Genomic DNA, 14,772 nt, shown 5'->3' with positions numbered 1-14,772 from the left:
GTGTGGTGTTAAGGGCGGTACATTCTCTTGTCTCTCATCTGCCCACATGTAATGTAGAGGGGCCTGCATATGATGTGGTTTGTTAAGGCATAACATACATTATTGATATTTTACCTCCATCTTAGGCTTTTGGCCCGACCTGTTAGATCACATTATTGATATTTTACCTCTATCATAAGCTTTTGGCCTAATTTGTTATCCAATGGGTTAACAACTTAATGATCTATCATATCTTTATCTCAAAATACTAAATGCTTAGTTGTTTAAATTATAAGATATTACAAGTGTTTTTAACACCCTAAGATTGAACTCTGGCTCCGATCCAACATATGGTAACAAATTGTAGTAGTGTCATCTATTTAACAACGGATATTTTCGTATTGTTACTGACTTACAGTCCCCTGATAACAGAATGAATATCATGGTTTTGTTATAAGTTGTTTAAAGCTGTTATGCAAATTGTCGTTTATTAACATTCAATTTACAAAGGATAGTGGCATAGCGCTGAAGTTGCTTTTCAAACAATTCTACTTTTTGACAATTTATTAATTTACTTTGTAATGATGATTTTGCAGATGTAAAATGGAATAAAGGTGCATCTAGAATACATATGTTTTAAATTATGTTTATGCCGGATCCTTTTTGGTCTTCTTTTCAGCATTTCAGTAAAGTTACAAATTAAAATAGTAAAATCTGCTATTCATTTGTGGTGCTGATTTATCATTTTTTTTCGTACAATAATCCTCTTTAATTTAGCTTGTAATTGAGAACTAATAGTTTTTTCTTTTTCAAGGTAAAAGAACTTTATGGTCTGGATGAACAAACCACATTCCGAAATGTCACTATATCTTCGGAAAATAGACCCCAACCTTTGTATCTTGGAACTGCAACACAAATAGGTTACAGTAAATTATTTAAACTAAATATTTGTGTTTGTGCAGGTTGAAATTAGAAAACTATTACTGACTGTTTATGTACTAATGTTCTTTGCTTAGGAGTAATACCAACTGAGGGAATACCTAGTTTGTTAAAAGTGTTGCTTCCATCAAACTGTGTTGGGCTTCCGCAATTGTAAGTTGAATGAATTATGTTTTGTCATTTTCCTTTCAACTAGAAATTGAGGGAAGAGAATGAGCTTGATTTGCTGTACCCAATATTGTTTTTGTTTATTTGGGATAACCACTTATAAATCTCTTCAATTACTAATGTTGACTTGAGTTTTCTTATACTTGGCTCTGTTTTCAGTGAAAGAATATTTTAACTTAATTAATTGGCTTGTGGATCACTGGGCTATTTAAATTGTTTTGACAACTTGGATCAAATGATTGCTTTTTTAGCGTGAATCTGTGAACCTCTTAGATTTGGTATTGTAATATTTAGTTGTTCTAGATTGAAGATATCCAATTTGGAGGCTATATTGGGATGTGGCTTAAATTGGCTTCAGGAGTATAACCTAGATGGTGAGTTTACACTGACTGTATCCAAGTCCGATCTTCAAGACTAACCTTTTGTAGGTTGTACAACTTTGACATTCCAGTAGTCAGAATTGGATCATACAACAGTATGACCACCCAATGTTGGCCAAGTTGGCCAACCTTAAAATAGAGGCGATATGAGATCTTTAGTGCTTTAAATCTCGTGGGAAAAATTTGGTTTTACTATTGCAGGAAAGGTTTGACTAAATCATATATTCAAAACAATGAAGAATAAGCTAAAGTTGTTGAGAGACAAATTTGATATAGAGATCCTAGCTCACTGAATGATTCTGGACCTTTTCATAATTTTCCCTCTTCACTGGGACCTATCTGATCAGGATTGGGTGACTTCACACTACTGAAAGTTGAGTCGTGGATCCACCATATGGAACCTAAGAATAAAGGAGGGTGAGAGATAGTGCATGTGTTGACTGTCGAGTGAGAATAACATGGCTGATCTGTAATATATTACCATTCAAAAGAATTGTATATTGACTTGATGTGAAGAAAGGGGCTGAACCTACTTCTTTACCATATCAGTCCTCTATTGAAGTGCGCAGAGAGAAAGGCTGAAACCCTACTTTTCCATCAAACTCTCTGTTTTTCTTCCTTTTTCTTCTAAAGCACTTGAGTATAGCAGATTGGCAGAAATTGTATGGCTTTTGATTAGAGCAAGCTGACATCAGGGAATTATTTTGTTTAGGAAGCTGGGAAAGCAAGAGTTCTTTAATACTTTAGTTCTAGTTTAGCATGACTAAATTCTTTAAAGTGGGGGAGACTTGATTCAGGGCGATCAAGTTGATATAAGAGCCTAGGTCCTCTATTGGTGGTGCCCTTGTACATGGTGCGAACTTGTAAGGAACATATTGCATAACAATTCATGCATAACATCCACAGAAAGCGAAGAATGAGTTTGGTGGCGGCTACAAACGGTGATGTGCATAATCTACTTCCCATAGTTGATACCTGCTGTTCCCTGTGGCTAATAATTTGACTTCTTGCCTTATCTTTCGTAACTAGAGGTTTAACAACTAGGGAATTGTATAATGAGATGTTAGAACATGTGAACTTTTCTATTTTCTCTAACTTCTATTAAAGATGTTGATATGGATAAAAAATAGAACAGTTTGACTGGCATCTACAAATGTCACTGAAAACATTGTCAAAACACTTCTACGAGAAGGTTTTATTGAAAACATTCAGAAACATCAGGAAAGCAACAAATATTTCTTGGTTTCAACTCTACGACATGGAAAGAATGGAAAAATAATATATATCACTAGAACCATTTTAAAGCATATCAGCTGACCCGGCTGACAAATTTATTCCAATTTCCAGCTATCAACAAATTCCTAATGGGAATTGTAATTTTTTTTACTTTTCAAGTTATAATGACAGATTGAGAAATTCAACTAGAAAGTAGAAAGAATTGGAGGAGAAGTGTTCTTTTGTCTATGGTAATCCTCCCCCACTAGTATACGAATTTTATATCCAACTTTCTATTTGTAAGATAGAGAGGAAATAGATTTACGTAACTCTTCATCCATTAGTTGATAGTTCAAATTTTTTATAACTGAAAAGCAGGAGCCAAGTGAAGAATCAGGAAAATACAAAGTAGGGTGTCAAGAGTGGTTCTAACTTCTAATCAGACAAAAGTAAATACAGTAATAATGGTTGAATCTGGAATCTATTGATTAACTCATCAACTTAGTTATCGTTCTTTACTTCTTTTTAGATTGTCATGATTTCTCTTTTATGAATTTTTAGGTGCTATTCCAAAATTCTTTCTTTTTGATTGTTTCTTTTATTTAATTAACCTCCTTTTTAAAATGTTGTAGGCCTTTTTTAATGCATTCTGATAGCTACTTCAATAAATTGGATAATTTGTTGCATTTCCTTATCTAGTTATCTTGTTTGTGTATCTAGATTTATTGCTGTAAGTTTTAATGTTCAATTTAATTTTTCTTTTTCTTTTGTTCTATTGCGAGGAGATGCTGCTCTCTTTCCAGTTTTTGTCTTGATTTTTCGTAGCAATAGTATGATACTATGATCTTTATATAATTAACTTTAGGCAAGAACATCTTGTTTAGGTACATTAGAGATCTTCTCCTTAACCCTCCTACGATTGAGATTGCTTCAGCTATTCAAGGTAAATCCAGTTATCATTTCTGTTATGTATTTAATTAATCTATGGATTTTATTGAGTAAGACTAAAATTACTTTTTTCTTTACTCTTGAATCTTGATAAAATATGAAAACATTATGATGTATTCAGATTATGCTACTTAAACATTTACATTTGGGAACTAATTAATCTTAGACATGACAAGTTTCATTGATAGTACTGGTCAACAACTGTTGAATGCGAAAACATAGAACTGTGCAGGGTGTGTTTTACTTGCACACTATAATTGGAAATATCTTCATCTTTAATGTATTATTCCCTGAGAGGGTCATAGTGCTTCCGGTAAAACAATATTGTTGAACTTAAGGGGCTTACCTTGCTAGCTCATGCTTGCTCGGTCAATTTTAATTGTAAACTTGTCAAAATTTTCATGTCTAGTACTCATTATTTCGTCAACTGGGAAGCTCCTTATAATGTGCCTCTTGATAAGAAATAGAACTTTAAGAGTGAGATTTCATATACAAGAAGTCAAGATATTTACAGAAAAGCCCGTTGAGTATGGCTTTTGTAAAAAGACTAGGAGGACTACCCTCCTATTTTTAATCTGTGCGACACTGCAACCTAATTTTAACTTTACAAAAAGGAGTCTTCTAGGGATATCTTTTTTTTGCCATCTAACATAAGGTATGAAAATATGACACTCTTTACTTCAAAATAGTCTACTTTTCTTTTAGATTTCAGTTTCATCAGTCTAGTGATGAAACTAGAAGCAGTTCCATATATTCAATAATCATCTTTTCATTTTTCTTAAATGCTACTTGATGTATGAGGAACTTCTTGGTTGCATGCGCCTGAAGTACTCCGATGGAGTTAGGTGACTTAATGTGCCAAATACTCTTAATGGATATCATGGCACATTGACGTAGACAGAGACACCTGACTTTTTCTTGATTATTTGTTGGTCTAGCCAACTTAGTATGTCTAGAATGAGGTTTATCCATATCAAGTAAAATCAGCAATTCAATAGAATTTAGCTAAGGATTAGTTTAGGGATGGATCTCTAGTCTTGTAATAGTCAACCACATTGGAAGGTACCAAGTTAGTAGAGAATCATATTTTCGATTTGATCTCTAATAAATTTCATTCATACTTCTTTCCTAATTGAACTCTTACAAACCTTCCTTGTGGGGGTTGTCTTTATTTGAAGCCTTTGAGTCATAGGAAGGTTGGGATTTGAGTCAAATAAAATCTAATTCATACCTACCTATACCAAGACCCAAACTGATCTATTTTACTGGAGCAGGAATGAAGGACAGAATGAATCAGAATAATGTTGGGCCTGACAATATGAGATTTTATAACCTCTTTTCTATCTTCTCCTCTCCCTTCTCTCTTCCCCACAGATGGTAACTTATCTTCATTCTCCGATAGATACCTGGGTTGTCCTTTTCTTCTCCACAGCCAAGTAGGTTATCTCTTTTGCGGCATTGCTAGGTGGGCTATCCTCTCCTTTCCTGCAGGCTGGGTGGGCCTTCTTCCTCTCCTTTCCCCCATAGCTGGGCAGATATTTCCCATTTTCCTTTTTTTTCCTTTCTCTTTCTTGACCTGCCACTTTAAATAAGGTTTTATTCTCGGTTCTTAAAGTTAAAAACTTGGCTTTTAGTGACCTAAGGCCATGTCTCATGACAACTTGGAGGGGTTGATCTTGGGCTTCTTGAGTGTAAACTTAAACCTAGAACATATATTGTTCTATTTCTACATGCCTTGTAGTGAATCCCCTTTATTTTCCGATTTTGCTTTTGTTAAAAGTTTTGACACTAACTTTTAGAGGGTTGATATCATATTGCCAAATGAAAAATTTTATAATTTTTTTGGAGACTTCGCATTCTTGATTTGTACTATTTGTTAGGAAAAGGGCTTCGTTGCTTATGATAATTCTTTACTCAATACTCATTACCGCAATGTAGTTTTTCAAAATTTTGTTCCCTATTAAGGCTTTCTTGCTCTTGGAATTCTTATGTTATTTTGACTTTTATATTGTGCCAACTTGAGAATTTTATGCTCTGATCTGTTTAGTAGAATGTTATTTATTTTATCTTTTACTGTGACCTTCTAAGTTTTAGCTTTTCATTTCAGAGGCTTGCAGGCTCATGAGCAACATAAATTGTTCGATTCCTGAATTTACTTGCATGCCAGCAGCAAAGGTTGTACCTTGGGTTCTCAATCAGCAGAATGAAGATTATCTTACTGTTCCTCAGCCTTTGTTCATCTTTATATATCAAATTAGTCAATATACTTTTAATAGGCTATAGTTTGTGGTTTGCAGTTCTTTTAAATTTTAATGGCCCTCACAATCATATTTAGCAATTAGCAGATATTAGGATGTCATTACTTGGGAGTTAGCCTATTTTCATTCACTTGAATTTCCTTTTTTTTTCCATGTTCTTTTGACTTTTTGAACGTTAGAATTCGAAGTGGGAAATATGTTTTGTTATCCTGCTTTATTTTTGTTTCCTTAACTTCCATGACTTCTAAAAAGATTTTGTTGTGATATTGCTTATTCAATGCTATTTTCCTTTCATTCTTGTAATAAGACAAAATAACTTTTACTATAATAAGAAGGAAGAGGCTTGCACTCTCCTAGTGAGTTGTCTTCGATCTGTTTCCTCAGACTCTGCCATCTAAATTATTGATTTGAAAGTCGAAACTGACAGCACAGAAATTAAAGTTACGGAATCAGTGGTCAACCTGCTTCTCTTTGAAAGTTATGCAGTTGTTACCAAGCATATGCACGCACTCTTCTAAATTTGGCGAATATGCTTTCATTTTCTTTGGACGTTTTACACTTTTTAGTATGTAGACCTATACATTTTGTGTGATATTGCAGCTTGTGAAGTTGCTCGAGTCCAAGGAGGCTAATCACATTGAATTTTGTCGAATAAAGAATGCTATGGATGAAATTCTGCACATGAATAGAAATGCTGAGCTTTCAGCTATCCTGTTTATATTATTGGAACCTACTTGGGTGGCAACTGGATTAAAAGTTGAATATGACATACTAGTAAGTTTTTGTTTTGCTACTAGAATTTGATATTCTACTTTTTTAAATTTATCCATTTTATTATTTATTTTCTTTATTAATTTTGTGCTTTTATGTGAGGTTAGGAAATTCTGCTCGACTTTTTGCTTTTTTCCACAAAAGTTCATTGTTTGTTTAATTTTTATCATTGAAATTGCATTGTTTGATGGAGTTGTGAGCAAAACACATTATAGTAGGTTGCAATGGCTTTGGTCGCTGGGAGAAAGTTGGCTCAATTCCTTGTGCATTTAAGTCAATTATAAGCCCTCTAAATCTGGAGACTGACACTAAATTGACTCAAAGGTCATTTTTTTTCATAATAATGACAATACTATGCAGGAATAATCATCAATATTTTACCTACTAGATTTTCATTCATTAGTGTGTAGTAATGCAAAAATCAGTAGTAACATTAATTAAACTGTGACACAGCAGCCCTGTGAGTTTTATTGACATAAACGGACTAGGGAAAACAGAGCATAATAAATGAATTATTTCTTGAAAGGTTGGAAGATGAATTGCATGAGCAATTTTTTTACTTATCACACTAAAGAACAGGCAGTGCTAAATAAATACAAATCTACATCGCTGTGTGATAAGAGTATATTTCTCGGGGTACTGGTGGAAAAAGGTTGACGGAAAGTGACATGGGAAGCAAAATTTGACTTTGCCGCTTAGGTGCTTCAATGAAAGAGTTGAGAGAACAGCTGGATGGAGAAATTTCCATTGTGGAGGAAAGAAGTGACTTCGGGTTTTTCTTGTTTCCTGTACTTGTCATGGTTTGACTTTTCTGTGTCCAGAAAAGATGACCAGCAAAAGTTTTTGACCTCTGCTGGTCAAAATATTTTTGTGGGACATTAAGATCAATGCTTATATCTTGAGACGTAGTACTACCTTGCTGATCATGTAAGCAATGCAATCAATGTCTATGGTGTTTAAAGATTCTGATTTTGAGAAATAAGGACATTATTGAGGGTTGAAAGTTGAAACAACCTAGAAGCTTCTCCAACAAGGTATCATCGACTTCAGCTATTAAGGGCGTAAGTATATGGTGCGGTGATGCAGGACAGAAGAACAAAGTGTTTAGGTGTCTTTGATTGTGTTGATATCTGTGTTTAATCATGAATAGACAATATTGTTTTACAAAACTTAAAACCTGAAATATGGTAGACTAATCCTTGTAATATCAAATCCTTATGAGATATACTATCCTATATAAATACAAAATTTCTTTAATGTGAGATATACTATGTTACATAAATACAACATTCCTTTTGACGTCATCTATCATATGCTTGGCAGAAGTCTTCATACTGATTATTGATGTCCCTGCCAGTCTGATTCTGTTTATAAGACTTGATCCGACCTGTTTAGGGCTTTCAGTACCAATTGGTGTTTGGCCACATCTGATACACGTCAGTTTTGGCCAATCTGGCTGAAACTAACTCAAAACTAGTCAATAAACTGGTTTCTGGTTTGGATATGTATCGGCCATGGCTGATCCATATTGGGAGCGGTCTAAACTTTGTTCCATATTTCATAGCATTCCAGAGGTTTGGTCTGAAGCCATCACGAATCCTAGACCTAATTTGCATTCTCATCCTAATTAATCTTTATCTCATCCTAAATCTGTTTCTATGAAAATTCCATTCACATATCAATGTATATTGGCTATATTCTTCTATGAAAACCACATCACAGTACTAATGTAATTTCTCTTCAATGTTAGAAATATGACATGCCTTTTGTGTATTCCGACATGATTCAGGTGGAACTTTTGTTACAAAGCAATTTATTTGGTCAAACGTAAAACCAACATAAGTTGTTTTCTATGACATGAATGATAACATTAACCATAAGGAATAATCAGTGTCAAAAAGAACTGAAAATTGTAACGTCGTGGCCTTGAATTAAGAAGTAAGAGTCACTGGATATGAAATTGGGAAATAGGGATTGACAGTGTCACTGTTAGCACGTATAGAAATGCGGCAGTAAAAAGTTACTGGAAAACAGAAAACCTTGAAGACATTGAAATGAAACTAATTTCAATTTTAGGTTTGACAAGGTTCGAATAATTTCATTTTAAGAATAATGAAACTTTTGTTTTATTATTATTCTTTTCTGTGAATGGAATTCAATAATTCCTGTTTATGAAGTAGTGAAATTACAAATCCTAAAGCTAGAAGATTTGTGTGCTGGAAAATGAGCTCTGCTGGCAGTCCTGCTACATTGTGCGATACAGTAACAATCTAAATTTAGGTCTGTCCTTGAAATATGAAACAATGAAGTTTGATATGACTCAATTTTATGATTCTGTATCATACTTAATAAACTGAACTCTCGTGGTCAGCTTGACAGCTAATTCCTCAGCAAACCTCAAATGATTTGTGGTTAGGATTCAACTAGTCATGAAGGGCATGCTGCATACATATATATTGATTTTCTAGGTGTACTATGATATCTATAACAGAAAGACATCACAACACTCTGTAGGCTGTTTGCACTTGTCTTCTGCCAAATTTTGATGTGAACATTTTCTATTTGTGTTTTATCTTATGCTAATCCTTTGCATGTTCCTTTTCTTCATTACTTCTTTTAATTTATTTCTGGGACTTCTTTTTAGCCCAAAACCAATTTCTTTTTCGGAAGTGTAATATGATGTGTTTTCATATTTAGGTTAGTGAATGCAGTTTGATTTCACAAAGAATATCTGAGATAATCTCTCTGGATGGAGAAAGTGATCGGAAAATAAACTCATTTGATATCATTCCTCAAGAGTTCTTTGATGATATGGAGTCCTCTTGGAAAGGTCGTGTTAAAAGGGTCCATGCTGAGGTGGAATTCGCTGAAGTGGACAAAGCTGCCGAGGCATTGTCAACTGCAGTATGTTTTGAAACCATTTTCTGCCTTTACATCTATTGGTTGCTTTAAGTATCTTTTCTTGTATAACTAGAGAATGAAATGCTCTTGCTTCAATTTTAATTAGAATGTTGTCATAGAGAGACTATCTTTGCACCATTCCTTGAGTAAAATTTATTATCTATGCTAGTAGTAGGCTAATAGTTGAACATTCCCCTTCGTTAAGACCTGCAACCTAGGTACTTAGGCAATTCGGCGAGAGGTGTTAGTGGCAAATAAGTAATTGCTCAGCAGTGTTTTAAAAAGCATGACTTGGCAATGGCGGGGCAGCATGCCAGCTGCCCCGCCAACAGGAAAGGCGGCCGACCCCTGGCCGCTAGGCTGTGCTTGGAGGACCGCCAAGCCGCATGGCAGGCCGAGCGGCCCGCTAAATGAAATTGCGGGTCAGCCTGCAATGAGATGGATTTCAATTTTTTGGGTCAGATTCACTATTTGCTAACCGCCTAACACATTAACCATTTTGAAAAAAAATCCAATAATTCTCTCCCTCACTCTTTCATTCTGAGCCCTAAAAACTCTCCCTCTCTCTATCATCTTTGAGTGGTAGTAAGAAGTTAACGGCAGCAAATGAGGTACCCCTCAAACTCTTCTTTTCTTCTCTTTCTTATTCCCTTTATTTGATTTCTTCCCTTCTCTCTTAGTGACCACCTCCCAATTTGGCCACCGAGAGTGAAAGGTCGCCGCCGTAACAATAGGTTTCTCCCGGTTTTCCTTTTCCATTTCTCCTCTTTCCCCCTTCCATAGGCAGTGTTCTTCATTGCTACAGTAACAGTAGGTTCCTTCTCTAATTAGTTATTAACTGTGTTAATTACTGACAACAATAGGTAAATCACTAGCATTAGTATTAAAAATTATAAATATACCATATATAATTATTTTTATATTAAAAAAAATGTTAAACTGCTTTGTCACTTGCCTTTCGCCTTGGCGCTAGGCGGTGGGGTGACTGCCCGTTGTTCGCGGCTGCCTTTGAAAACATTATTGCTCACTGCCTCAAAGTGTGAATTTGTGGTGATGTTTTTTTTTTTTTTTTCTTTTTGTTCACTTTTTTAGTAATATCGAATATTGTATTGAAAGGCGGCCATAGGTGGCGAATGGTCACCTCACTGCATAACGCCTAAGCAAAAGGTGGGCGCTAAGATGGTTTAACATTTTTAATATAAAAAAATTAAAAATAATCTTTATGATATATAATAGCACTGATATAATATATATAAATTTTTTAATAGTGCACTACACCAAAGTACTAAATGACATATCACAATTCACAACCATAATAACAAATAACCTGATCAAAATTGTCACGACTAGAAAAAATAACATAATCAAAATCAATGAAATTCGATAGACTTGGTGTTGATAAAATGATGACTTGGATAAGGAAACATTGCTCGACCACAAATATAGACTATGTATTAAATTAGCTGAAAAATTAAAAGACTATCCAATACGATGAACAAAAACGAGGCACAACTTGGCTGTCAAATAGTGTAGTACATGTAGAAACTAGGATGAACAACTATATAGCAGGGGATTAATAGTTTAATACACTAAGCAGAATTCTCATATCAAGAAGTAAACACCAACTGTGCTATCGTAGCAGGGAAGATAGAGAAAAAACAGACAAGTGAAATGGAAGAAAGAGATGAAACAAAGTAAAAGTGAAAGGGAAGAAACAAAGAAGAGGAAAGAGAAGAGATAGAAAAGAGAGAACACGAAAAGGAAGGTACCTTCTGTTACTTGCCCCAGCTCAAGAGGGGGTAACGCCAAGAAAGAAGAAAAGTGGAAATACTGCATAACGATAGAAGAGAAGTTCATATACTCCTATGCATCTTTAGACAGCTCGTTAACTTTACGTTGGTTTCGGTTCGATCAACTATCCTTTTTGAAGCGGGTAGTACACAGTGTTCATTCTCAAATAAAAAAAAGGCAGAAAAGCCAACTCATCATGATCTTTCCACTCCATTTTCAAAGAGAGAGGAGACGTGGGTTTGAGGGGTTAGGGCTCAGATCGATCGATAGGGAGTGAGGAAGAGAGGAGAGATTGTTTTTCTAAATTGGTTAGTTGTTCACCTGTTAGCATCCAATAGTGTTCGACATATTAGCTAAGGCGCCTGATCCACTCCAACGCCAAAGTGGGCCACTCGATCTGCTAGGTGACAAGGTGGCCTGCCAAGACTGCCATGGCGGCGTGTCCACCTTTTGCTGGCGTCAGTCCTATTTTGTGGGTGACTGGGGCGCGGCCTTGCCAAGATGGCCTCTTGATGCGTCATTCAAGACAGTGATGTCGAATATATGATGATATTGGTAATAGAATAAGTTTTCATCCTTAAGACCTTGGTCTAAGTACTGATGGTAGAAAGAGTACTAATGGTATATAATTAGTGCGTAATGTTTATTGTATGGGTATTGTGATGGTATTTCTTTTTCTTGTAAGTTTATATATTTAATGATTACTACACCTATAATTGAAAAGAATATCAAGGTTGCACTAAAGGATGTGCTCGTAAAGGTAAAATATAATGTGGAATAAAATGAATGAAACTCTCGGTTCTAGTATTCTGGGGCAATTTGCTTCTCTCTTCTAGGTTCTATGAAAATGGGAATTAGCTAGAATGTACAATAAAACATAGATATGCAACATTGGTGGTAGATACACTGTTCTATGGCACACAGTCATGCAAGCGTGCTGACATTTAATCCTCGAGAATGGAAACAGGTAACCTTTTCCCTCTGGTGAAGAGGACTAGGAAATATAATACACTATATACTCTAGGAAGACAAATAATTGATATGGCATCTCAAGTAACAACTTTTGATACACAAAAATGCCAAATCGCTCCCAGTATATTACTTGTGGCTGTTTGAGTTGTAACTCAGCAAAATCCAAATATTAAAGCCATGAACTACATGCCTCTACCACAACATACTATAATATGATTAGTATCCATCAGCGCACTGCACAGTTTTTGAAGTTGGAGTCTTCATGACAGGTTCCCAAGACATTTACCAACTTACTAAGCATACAGTGTATGTGGGTAGAGTTTAGCTGCTAAATGTCAGTGTGCTTGCAGTTATAGTTTAGAGCTGATATTGATTTGCTCTTCGGGTTTCTTATCCTGGAGATGAGATCATTTTACTCCATAGCAATTTTTGTTTTTGGTTTACTTGCTTCTACATGAAGAATTGTTCTATTTTCCCAAATGGGTAGAATCTTGTCTTCAGTTCAGCACCAGCATTAACTATTTCATATCTCTTATTTATCCCAATCACAGTTGCAGATGATGGGAGATGTGAAGGTCTGGACGATACATTAATCTACATGGCTAATGCGAATAGACTATGTTATTATTGTGTGATGGTATTTATAAAATGTTAGGTGGTACCTAAAAGTAATGGTCTGTTAACTGTGAATGGTTAGTTACTGTGGCTCTTCTAAGTTTTATATGATATTATTGGTGAATTTCATGGTACTTAGAATGGATGATGCTAAACTAGCTAGATAAGGAAAACGAAAACCTACCATACTATCTTATATAATTAGTCTTGAAAGCATTCTCCTGCAAGTTGGGTAAGCCTACATACCTCTTGCCCTTTCCATATCCTGCATTGGTTGGAGTCTCCACTTGCAAAATACCAATGTTATCATCTTTATTTTGTATTCTCAAGGTTCACACTTAACATTGATTCCTGTTGTATTATTGACATGTGCCCTTTTTTTTTATGTGAGCTTTCTTATTCTATCCTATTATACTTTAGGTCACGGAAGATTTCTTCCCAATTGTTTCAAGAGTAAAATCTGTGATGTCCCCTCTCGGAGGTCCAAAGGGAGAAATATGCTATGCGAGAGAACATGAAGCTGTTTGGTTTAAAGGAAAGCGTTTTATGCCAAATGTTTGGGCAAACACCCCTGGAGAGGAACAGATAAAACAGCTCAGATCTGCTACCGATTCGAAAGGTAGAAAGGTTGGAGAGGAATGGTTTACAACAGGCAAGGTTGAGAGTGCTTTAAGCCGGTAATTATTTACAATTATTTTCAACTATTCCTTGAGACATTTTATTGGCTTTCAGAACAGTTAAAGGAGTTAATAGAAAGTAATGGTTCTCTATGTTGATGTTAGCTGTCACCACCATCCTTGCTTTTATCTTTCTCTCTTTTTTTCTCTTTCAGGTATTATGAAGCTTGTGATAAGGCAAGGAATAAAGTTCTGGAGCTATTAAGATCACTTTCAAGTGAATTGCAGAACAAAATAAACATTCTTGTATTCTCTTCTATGTTGCTTGTCATATCAAAGGCACTTTTTAGTCATGTTAGGTAATGCCTTTTCTCCTGAACCTAATTTTAAGTATATTTATGGAACTCCTGCTTCTTTACTTGTTATTTTGTATAGTTGTGTCTATGTTAATATGAAGTTAAAAATGTAAAAGCATCTCACCATGTTGTTTACAATATGTTTAGTTTAATCTCTGACATAAAATCATCTTTGTTATTAATCTTTTCTTGGAGAGGAGTGGCCTTTGATATAATTTGTTAAGTGCTATGTAATGTCTACAACTCTACAATTTTGACTTGTAGCAACTGCAGACGTTTTGTTTGCTTTGACCCAACATTAGATATTTTCATTTTACTAGGACTGATGAGATGGAAGTCTGTTGTTGGTAATTTTCAAAATGATCATCAGACATGTGCAGCGAAGCTCAAGGATTAAGTTATCTGAGACACTATTTTGTAAATAAATGTCTAAGAAGTTCTATAGTGAAATGCCAATAGCTAAGCTTTATCTTAGGAGTTTCTTTCTGTAACAGAGAGTGAATATCTGATAATAAGTTATCAGGTAAACATAAAAATGTGATCATCTGCTTAACATTTCCCACGTGAACATCATTATTGTGCACGATCATCTTAATCTGATGCATAAAATGGATTAATTTCCAAATGTTTCTTTCAGAAGTAACTTGTTTTTATATAAATTCTTTATTTTTCCTCCCAAATAAACTAAGAAGTAAGAAAATGTTAGTGTTGCTACTTACCAATTTGATGATTGAGATCAGGGGAGATCAAACTTTTTTGTATTACTTATTCATTGCTTTAAAAGGAGATGAAAGTAGATTTGTATGAAATATTGGATAGAAATTTTAAGTTAAAATTACCGAGATTGATTATGTCAAATAGT

The 14,772-nt window shown here is 34.9% G+C and overlaps 1 protein-coding gene across 2 annotated transcripts in view; it reads left to right on the top strand.

The window, feature by feature from the left end:
• Positions 1-14,772, top strand: part of LOC140762776 (DNA mismatch repair protein MSH1, mitochondrial) — a 42,567-nt gene that overhangs the window by 18,927 nt on the left and 8,868 nt on the right. For both annotated transcript variants that reach the window (XM_073100721.1, XM_073100722.1), the window contains exons 11-18: positions 794-899; positions 996-1,071; positions 3,566-3,624; positions 5,737-5,804; positions 6,488-6,661; positions 9,356-9,562; positions 13,358-13,614; positions 13,770-13,913. In XM_073100721.1, coding sequence (XP_072956822.1) covers positions 794-899; positions 996-1,071; positions 3,566-3,624; positions 5,737-5,804; positions 6,488-6,661; positions 9,356-9,562; positions 13,358-13,614; positions 13,770-13,913 — 1,091 coding nt within the window. The remainder of the gene's footprint in view (positions 1-793; positions 900-995; positions 1,072-3,565; positions 3,625-5,736; positions 5,805-6,487; positions 6,662-9,355; positions 9,563-13,357; positions 13,615-13,769; positions 13,914-14,772) is intronic.

This window comes from Typha angustifolia, chromosome 7 (genome assembly GCF_048772165.1).
Source record: "Typha angustifolia cultivar Huaian chromosome 7, ASM4877216v1, whole genome shotgun sequence".
Lineage (NCBI taxonomy): Eukaryota > Viridiplantae > Streptophyta > Magnoliopsida > Poales > Typhaceae > Typha > Typha angustifolia.
This window is presented reverse-complemented; position numbering and strand designations above follow the sequence as displayed.